This window comes from Vanellus vanellus, assembly GCF_965231255.1.
Source record: "Vanellus vanellus genome assembly, chromosome: 1".
NCBI lineage: Eukaryota > Metazoa > Chordata > Aves > Charadriiformes > Charadriidae > Vanellus > Vanellus vanellus.
Window position 1 is genome coordinate 51341713 of NC_138905.1, and position 10628 is coordinate 51352340.

The 10628-nt window shown below is 39.8% G+C and overlaps 1 protein-coding gene across 1 annotated transcript; it reads right to left on the reverse strand.

The window, feature by feature from the left end:
* Positions 1–470: 470 nt before the first annotated feature.
* TMCC3 (transmembrane and coiled-coil domain family 3) lies at positions 471–5976 on the reverse strand (the record flags this gene model as incomplete). The annotated part of the gene is made up of 3 exons (XM_082480083.1): positions 471–773; positions 3477–3612; positions 5093–5976. 3 exons carry the CDS (start codon positions 5974–5976, stop codon positions 471–473), a joined length of 1323 nt encoding a protein of 440 aa, XP_082336209.1.
* Positions 5977–10628: the final 4652 nt, after the last annotated feature.

Sequence of the window (10628 nt, forward strand, 5' to 3'; positions counted from 1 at the left end):
GAGCTATTAAGACATATGGCTGTATAATTTGGTTTATCATTCTAGTTGGATTCAGAGAGAAAGTTAACTTACTAGCCTAACAGGGTTACACATTATGGTGCACTCCCTCCTGATCACGCTCTTTGCACTCCAGTCTAGTAAAAAGCACACCTGACACTTGCAGTTGTTTGGATCCCTCCCAGAGCATCATACCATCTTTTGTGGGTGTATAAAGTGGAAAACTCGTTGGATTAAGGCAGAAGACTGACATAAGCGAGCAGTTCACCACAGACATAGCCAATTAGACACAATCAGATTGAACAGGCAAGTGACTGCCAACAAGTATGTTAAAGTCCAAGAGTCTTTGTAGCCTTCGCCATCCAGTCTGCATATTTAAACTGACAAAAAAAAAATCTGTATACACACAGCACTTAAAAAAAAAGTGAGGGGAAGGGGAAAAAAAGAAAAAGAAAGCAGCCAGACCAGCAGCTTTATCTTGGTATAATCATCCTTTCTATGGCACAAATGATATGATCCCAGTTTTTACAAAATATTGCCAGCAGTGTCACTGCAAAAAAAGTGCAGATGATATGAAAACGGCTCTTCATCATAGGAGCAATGAACTTTGCAATAGTAGAAACACACACTAAGATGACAGTCATGAAGGCCAGGATAACATTTATACATTTCCCCAGGAGCACTTTGGCATTAACCGTTTCAGACTGCTGTGCCTGCTGTTCTTGCTGATGGAGCTCCAGCTTTGAAACCCGGGTCTGGCATGATTCCAAGGCTTCCTGGAGACAGAAAACAAGAATTAGGGCAGCTGTATTTCCATACACTGCTTTTCCCATTTTAGCTGTAGAGCCATCCATCAGCTAGACAGAAGTGTAATTTATTATAGACTCCTAAAACTTGAATGAACCAACTCTTAAAAATAAATGCACATATATATCTGCATGTGTATTACTGTCTGCTCAGACATAATCGAGACTGACAACGCTGTCCAAAATGTAGTTTTTACATTTTTCATGCTTGAGAAAAAGTATCATAACTCTAATGTTCACAATAGATAATGTTTCCTGCATATACTGATGAGATAAAGAACTGGGAAAGCTGTTGCCATGGCAACTTTTACTGCATTAAAACAGCAAAGTTAGTTTCTTTGTATACGCTATAGAAAACATTAGGTAGTACAGGCTTGCTGCAATACTAATTAAATCTACTTCATAACATGTAGCATTTGGTTTACACCACCTCTATGGTCTACATTACCTTCTTCCTCAAAGCCACTCCAGTGCTGGGATTGAGTCCTCAGTAAGAGATTGCCTGCTTCCTCTGTCACTGTGAAGGCTCATTAATCCATACCCCAACAGGGCAGTGTCCACTGGAGACAGTGGAGAAATCTGTAGTGATGCTTTTATGGGATTCTCTCTCTCACATGATATATTTCACTTCACATTTTGTTCTAATGAAAGCAGACCTTGCTCTTCTGCTTGAGGGTGGACTAAAAACAGTCTTTGAGTAAAATGGTTCCTAAGGCACTAACCCCACACTTAAGCCCTCTCAAAGTGAAACATGGAAACATTTCTGACTGCTTCACTTGCTTGCCAAAGTGCCACTTTTTGCTGGAGTTGGGACTTGGGCACCACAATGTAACACAGTGCAAGTCTATAATTAATGAGATCAATCAGCTTGACATAACCTTTTACCACTGTGTTAAACAGAAAAATTATCCTCCAGCTTCCCAACTTCCATTCCCACTCTCAAACTCCAAACATTTTCCTTGCACTGGCAGGGGTGTTTACCTGATCACATAGTAAGCTGATTCAACCAAATCCTCCCCATAAAAGCAAACAAACAAAACCACTGCACACAGAGTTATTAGCTTTCTTTGGCTGGGTCACTTCTCTGTTGTTTTGGCAAGTTGAACTGGCTTATCGCGTGACCAGCCAGGCACTAAATTCAACGCAAAGCGTGTGGCACAGCATCTTACAAAAGGCTGCTTCCTTTCACCGTTCTAGGAATTAGTAATAAGATAGAAGACAGTTCTTAACGGGTGGTACAAAGTCCCTTAGGGTTCATGTATGCTCTCCACTACACAATAAAGAACCTTCCTGGTCCTTCTTCCACTCTGACCATAAGTTATTCTCAAATCATCTTGAGCTGCTTTAGAGAAAGTCCAACTGTAAGTGTCTGATACCTGCAGCTCTGCATTGAAAGGGTGAGCAAGTGTTTTAAAAACGATCTGCCCATCCCTTAGGGACAGGGTGCTCCAAAGTTAGGTTGTTAGTTAAAATATCCACAACTTAAATGCTTTTACTCTGTTTTAGCTTATTTGCCAAACCCAGTAAGAGGTTTAAATAGACCCAACTGTACAGAGATAAAAGAAACAAGGCTGTATCAACATAGCACTTCAATTAGTTTTAAAAGTCTCTGACACCCCTCTAGGGTTCTGCTAACGAGTTAGTGAACATTTCACAGCCCTTCTGCTGAAGAATGCAGGTCTCATTCAGTTTTTACAACCTCAAGATGCCTGCACAGAAAGCAGTCCTGCACAAAAGACCTCTCTTCTTTAAACCTACAAAGCAACCTATGATATGCTTAGATTCAGTACCATCCGTCCCTTTCCCACTCTGTCTCCGGGGCATTCCCAACTCTCACACCAATCAGGAAACAGGGAGACTGTCCTGCTGCCTGTGCTCTCCGTTTGCAGAAATGTGAACACAGGGGTGTACGGGACAGGATGGGGGGGGTGGGTGGGTGGTTGTGTTTTTTTACCATCTGAGCCAATACAAAGACAGGCTTTGAGCATTCCTCAGTTGTCAGCAAATTTAAACCCAAGGTAAGGCTAAACAATGCTTTCACCATTTTGCATGACTTGCTCAGACTTTGGGTAGAAATATTATGCGTTATATAAAATACATTATCTTGTATATAAATATTCAAGTATGTAACTACAACAGACTTGTAGAAATTATTACTGGCTTTTGACAGAAGCCACACATGACTACAATTGATCACTGAAGTGAACACACCCCACAGCTTTGATTATAGGGGCCATTGTAACCATGGATTAAAACTCTTAAATTATAACTGGCAAATCTACAAGCCTATTTATCAATTAGCTCTCTTACTTTTTACCTTAAACTCAATTTATAATAAACCTTGCCAGTGATATAACTACATATTGTCAAAAGTCTATGCAAGAGGTTTGCGTTAGGACAGTGTCAAAAGTAGCATTTTACACAATACAAGGAGACTAAATTCATTCCTCTGGTGCAAGAAATTAAAACAGGCCATTCTTCATCCACTGGTCTGCTTAGGCTATATCATAAATGCCAGCAGATAAGATTCTGAATCCATTGAAACAAATGGAGCTATCACCAATTTAAGTGTGCTGGGTTTTTATCTTAAAACAGACAAAACAGGCTTAAATCTTTCCCCAGATTCGTTACAAAAGTGTTAGAAGTTTATGATAAGGAAAAAAAAAAAAGTACCTGAACATCTCGTGATCGCTCATATGCCTGATACGCCACTTTCTCCTCTATGCTGGCTAGCTCTTGTTTCAAGTTTGCTGTCTCATGTTGATGAAGATCAGTGAGGTCATTTAACTGGTCTTCCAATCTTTCATATCTTATCAGAAAGAAAGGTCTAAATTTAGTGCGTTCTATTCAAGTAATGCTAAATCATGAAAACAATTACATATTTTAAAAGGTAACTTCTCATGTACTATGGATTCATCTGACTGGCATTACAGAGCACATAGAGAAATCAGTAAAAAACTTTGGAAACTCTCTGTAAGCATCTATTCAGCAAACTGAAAGCCTTTTTTCAGTGTTCCCGTGCTGGCAGTGGGTGTTAAAGAGCAAATATTTGTACATCATTGGTAAATTATATGAACTATAAAGAATGGTTAAGGGTATCCAACTCACATTTTTCCATTTCTCACTTTTCATTTAGACAAGAAGATACGGTTTCATAAGTAAGCTTGAGCCAGTTAACAGCTCGCCAGTAGTGAAAGATATGTTCCCCAGATCCTCTCTCAAACAGTACTGCAAGGTCCTGCCATTCATGTACAGCCTGTTCTGGCATGCCACTGCACAGTAAACCATTTCAACTAAACCACCAGATTTTTTTTTTTTTTTTTGGTGAGTTTAAAACTTGGTTTAACACACAAACAAACACTGCAGTCAGCACAAAAATGATGGAGGCAAAATTGTCTAGCTGGGGAAATGGTGGCAGGAGGCTTTAGATCTTAATGGCATTAAGGTGTCAGAAAAGGCTGTTCTGAAACCATGTCCTGAGTGCAGTAGTTCTGTTCTTTCCTCTCCCATGTTACCACCTGACATCCAGCCTTCCCTGGTATTTCAAGAAATGTAAACAAGGCAAACATTAAATATTGCAATTCACACTGAGTTTTTGCCCCGTAGAGTAGTAAAGACTTCAAGAATCAACACTTACTTTAACAAGCCATATGACAAATGGGATATAGGTACAGGAGGTGCAAGCCCTCTGTAGAGTGTATCTCACTTCCCACAGTGGATGATAAAGGAATTAATTGCCAAGTAACAAATGCAAGAGGAAGTTGTACTACAGCACTTAAAAATCACATTTCACAGCTGTGTGTTACACCAGGGTACAAAGTGACATTGCATCCACAAGATAGCAATGTGTCTGAGAAGTATTTGGACAAGGTACTCAGGACTAAAGGTTATATTTATCAACTGTACGTCAGCTCTGCTACACCATAGACTGATTGGCATTTTCAAGTCACAATAGATCAGAACTCTTCCACCAGTTACAAAACAATTGGCATCTCCTGTACGCAATATTCACATAATACAATGTGCCAGTAAGATGTCAGATGAACCTTCTGACAAGCCTTCAACAAAAGGCAACTACCGCATTGTTTGATAGGAAATATTAATGTTCTACATGTATTTTCAGTTACTAGGAGTGGAACATTTTGGGGACCAGATATTGATTGGAATTATTTTTTCCTCTTGCTTCTGAAATATCACACACAAACACACCCCCACATTTACACTTTCCAAATAGTTTCTATGCCAATTCAGAAATCATTTCAAGAGAACAGCTAAAAAAAAAAAAATACCTATATCTTTCCTCTTGTAACATCTGAGAAATAAACCCATAGTCTCTCTTAAATTGTGCTTTTAAATTCTCAATATCATCAGCTAATTGGGACTGTGTCTCCTTGATTTCCCTTAGTTCCTCCAAAATCATGGACAGTTTTCCTTGGCTGTCCAGGGTACTTGCCACAGCAGGACCAAAGGAAGTATTCCCATTGCTATCTGCTGAGCCAGAGGTCCCGCTTGAGCATTCATCATCACTAACATATTTTGGTTTGGCAACAATGGTAGCACTGCCCCCATATGTTCTAGAATTCGTTTCTGGCCGAAATTCATCCAAGGTATTTTTGAGATGAGCAATGTTGTCTGCACTACCAAATTTGTTTCGGATCAGGTTTGCAAACTCTCTAGACTTGCTGAAAACAAAGACAGGTGGTGTCAAGGATACACCCGGCACACCCGACTTGCTGCTCTCTGTCCCATGCCCAGAAGTACGAGGCTTTCCATGCTGAATATCTTTCAAGTTATCTTTGGAAGTATCCTTAGTATTTTTGGAAGATCCATTTTGTTCAATATCCTTCAGCTTTTTGTGATACTGTTCCAATTTCTTCTGCAGCTGGGCAATGGAGTGGGCAGATTTCTGGTTCTTCTTCTCAAAGACTTGTTTAATGCGCCCAGCCTGTTGCTTGTCCGCGCTGTTTACCAGTTTCAAATACTCAGCCACGTTTCCATCTCGAGCTGTTTGTTCAACTTTGATTTGTTCTGTAACCTTGAGGATTTTCTGTTTCAAGCTATCTGCACTGAGTTTGACTTTGTGAAACTCTAAGACCCCATCTGGTACATCAAAGTTCAGGTTGGTGTCAGAGCCTCCACGGCGAATGTTAAGCGGTAAACTCAGGGTATTCATGTCATGTCTTTCCACCTGAGAAGAGAGAAAAGAGATAAATGGAATTTGAATTTTACTTCTTTAAATCCAACTTTCAGTTTCCTTTTCCGCATTGAGTCATATGTTTAATTATTAAAAAGAGGTGCAAGTAATTTTTATAAATATATAAAAATGGTATATGATTTAATATCATCAGTTATATGTGCTTCAAAGAAAATCCACTTTATTGATAAGATCTCATTTTAGCATTTGCACATAACACACGTGGATGGCATTCTGTATTCAGGGTGATAGCCAATTTGAAGAGTTACGAAAATCATGTGTCAAAACTAACTTCCATTTTTATTGTTTTGGTTTGTGTTTCTTTTTTAATTGAACAAGTCTTAGAAATATAACTAATAGAAAAAAGCAAAAAGCTTTTTACAGATCACTTTTTAAAGTGATAACACTCAATATTGTTGTGGTAGCTAAAATATGCATTTAAAATAAGCAAAAATAGTCTGACATAGGATATCTTCCCAAAGGCCCATACAGTAGAGAAGAGCAATCAAGGCAAATAGCTGAAAAGCTTAGATACTAGATCTGTATGCCATATTGCAAATATTTCTTTAAATGGATTTACTGGGTAAATTTACTGGGAAATTTACTGGGAAAAAAGCTCAGTATAAAACAATAGTTTCCTGAAACAATCCTTATTTTTTAATAAGCTTTGGCACAAAATTATACTGTAATAAATCACCAAATTGCATATACACACAAGACAGATCCATCACTGATGTCACTCAGGACAAGCTGTACATACTTCCAAGAATGGGTGGGTCTATCTCTAACCTTTACACAGCATTAAGTGTTTACTTCCTTAGTACAAAATAGTCTAAAAATACATTGTAGTAGTTGGATACAAGCCCAAACCAGATCCCTTCTCCCTTATGTCCTCTCCCTCACTGGAGTCTCTAGTGGTCAGCAAGGTCAATCATCACCATGCACCCCCTGTCTTCCTGGAACTTCAGGGTCACAACGTCAATACAGATAAAAAGAACAATAGCGTCGAGGGAATACATCTGTTGAAAGTTGCATTGCTTTTGGAGTTGAGGAAATCAGTTAGCATGTGGCAAATCTACTTCTGAAATGAGTAAAACTAATCGTAGGGTCAGTTTAAATTCAGTGAAGTTTAAAAAAGAATTGTGTCTAAATTCACAAAACACTACTAGGAGTAGCCTTTTAGTTTACTGAATTGAGAGCTCACCAAGGGTACAGAAGAGTCATATCCAAGACATTCCTCTATCTGATTGTATTTGGCCAAAACAGCAGTTGCCCTCTTGCCATCATGGTGCAAGGTTGGGTCAAGCAACAGAGGCTCATGACATCTCCTAATGTAATACACCTTTTTGTTGGTAGGGTGGGGATTTTTGGGTTTTGTGGTGTTGGTTTTTTTCTTTTTGGTTGGTTGGTTGTTTTCGTGCAGGTTTCTGGGGAGAGGGTTTGGCTCTTTTCTCTTTTTTTTTTTTTTTTTTTTCTGTTGTTGTTTTGGATTGTTTTAAATCACAAGCAAGCAGACAATGAAGGAGCCAGGTACCTCTAGACAGAAGACAGGTGATAGGCCACTTCTCTTGATGAGGTAGAACAGTTCAGCAAAGATCCATTTGTGATTACTTACAGCTCAACACTAATGTTATTGCAAGACACTAGAGGTCCAACTTCAAATCCTATCTCAAACTCTATCCCCAAGCCTCCTTGCTGCAACAGTCTCCTCTTGAGATAAGAATTACCCTCTGTGTACCTTCCTGAAACACTGTAAACGTAGCTTGTACTTCCTGCTGTATCGAATGCCCAGTTCTTTATGCTGTGCAGAAGATTGTCAGCAGGAGCCCAGGACACTACCTCATCCCCACTGGGACTGGCACACTCTCCTGTGACGTGGGCTGAAATTCTCCCACACATGGGAAACTGAATGCACATCTCCCTCAGACTACATGAGTGCTCTTCCACCTATGCTGCAGGAAGAGATGATGAATGCCATACATGCCATTGTTCTTTCTCTCACTCGTGGGTCACCAGCACCTGACAAGGGCACCAAGCTGTTAATAATAAAAAGATGTTGAGCAAATGATTTAAGATTTTCATTGTGGCTGACAAAAGAAAGAAAAAAAAAATAATATATATATATACACACACACACAGTAGCAGCCCCAATAGCCAAAACAACCTATCTGGGACCAGCCATATTTTTGGAAGTGAGAAGCACTTAAATAAAAACGAATGGAATCATCATACATCTCTCCTATTGCAATAATAATTAATAGGGAGCTGGGGATTAGCAATAGATGAGAGAAAACAGTCCCAAGACAAGTAGTAACATAAGGAAGGCAATGCACCAGCCCAGAGTCTGAGGAAACACCAGAGATACGTCCAGGATCTGGCTTCTAGGAAAAACCAGGGAAAAACCAATTTGCACATGGTTACTGCAATAGCCATAGCTGATGTTAGCTTGAAAGAAGAAATCTGGGGCTTGGAGAGACCACTGCATTTTATGGAGCTGTTCACATATGCACTTTGCTACAACTCAGTTGAGAACTAATTGTAGTGTTTGTGCTGTTCAAAGACTAGCTTTTAAGAACAGTGATTTACGACTGCAGCAATTCAGGCTCCTTGCCTGCACCAGAGCCAGACACCACAGATAACTAGACAGGTATCTCTCAGAGGTAAAGCAACTTCCTTCTGCTTCAACCCCCCTTTTTTCCAACAAGCCCACCAGATCCCTGGCTGCATGGCCAGGCTGTTCATGCAGACCATCCCAAGGCAAAGTCCAGAGCTTCAAAAGGGATAGCAGAATAACTGCTTGGTGCAATGAACACAGGCATACTGCTGAGAACTCTTCATTACGCATGAACTGGCAGGTATGCTTTCCAACTTAAATGGTAAGTGGAGGGTGAGGTAAACGGCAACCTGCCATTCATAAAGAAGCTTTCAGAGCACAATAGTGCTTTGAAAATGCAATCACAGAAGCAAGGAGAAGGATTTTATTGGCATTGTTTTCTCACTTACTGTCTGCAAAAGCAACCCAAAGCTCAGATTTGCAGGCCATGCTAACAATGAGCTCACAGCACAAAAAGGACCCATGTGCCCCAATGCCACAGGTGAGACTGTTGGAAGGGGGTTCCATATGGACAGGAACTGCTGAACAGTTGAGAATATCATGCTTAATAGCCTGTGTAGATTGGCCATTATATCCTCTTGTTTGCAAAACGCAAAGCAGATGTAGAAGGTTATTTCTTCCCCAAAGATCCTGTGTGGGATCCATTTGGGAGGAAGAAATCTGTAGTGAATAGAGCACAGAGAGTGTACAGCTCACCCTAGTGCAGCCCTCTCTTGAGCACACATCTCATGGCTGCTCAGATGAATCACTTCCTCTGTTCCACTATGTCAATAGCCCTCCCCTGACAAGTGAGGGCTCAGCCACCTATGTATAGGTGTCAAACTGAATTCTTCTGTTTATTTCATAGATTTCTTTTACAGATTTTTAAGAACTGGCTGAAAGAAGCACAGTGAAAAAGCATTTGCAAGACAGTCATTGACTGCATATACGCACCAGGCTCCAGAAAGCATGCATCTTTGGGTTGCCTCGCTAACAGAAGCAAACCATGAAGACACAAAGTGATCTACTTATTCAAATAAGCTCAGTTTAAAGGTGTGTGTTTGTTTTTTTTCTTTTTCTCTTCCCAAACAGCCTCATTACCATCAACAGTCATAGCTGTGCAAGCTAAACAAAATCTTACGATCACAATTTAAGTCTGTCTTGCAAGACTTTTAGAGGGGTATCTGATTAGTGCTTAGAAAAAGAATCTCATAAGAAACATACAAGATAGGATTAAGGCAGCTCTAAAGCTTTTAGGGTTTAGCAATAGTAACAAAAATAATCAGCAGTAATTCTCTTTTTGTCAAGAAGTCTATACATCTACCAGAAGCATAGGGGTTCCAATGGGTAAAAGGGCATGCAGAGGAGGTTTTGTTACTTTTTCAGTATATTCCAAAGCAGAAGTGTGTTTGGGGAGAGTGTTTTACCATCTCTTTCAAATTCACTGCTCCTTCTAAAACCCACAGGAGAAGAGTCCTTCATGGAAGGCTTAAAACAGTGCTTAATCATCATAAAAGGTTTTAAGTTATATAAAGTCAGCCCCCAAAATTGCTATACAGTACGTTACGGCAAAACACTGCTCATGTTTTTTTAAAGAGCTACTAAATAGTAATATCTAGAAGTACCTACACTCAGAACATCACACTAATAATCATGCAGAGTGTTGAGAATGTAGGAATGAAGGGAGACAGCAAACGCTGCTTCTACTTTTTACTGGGGAAATCAGAGATTTGTAAGTGATTTGTCTGAGACCACCTGGCAAACGCTGATGGAGTAAAATAACACAGAAGGTTGTTCTTTTATCAACAGTAGTTCATCCATTACCTATAAAAAAGACTAGCATTAAAGCTGTAAGGCGTATCACTAACACACACATCAGGGGTTTATTCCAAGTGCTAGTCAAAAATAATCCCAGATACCCTTTGACAGGTATCTGCACTTCAATATTCAAAGGCTAGGGAGCTTCAAGGCCATTTAATGAGTAAGGCATCATACAGAGGCAAACTAGCCTGTAGAGCTTTGGATACTTTTGAAACTT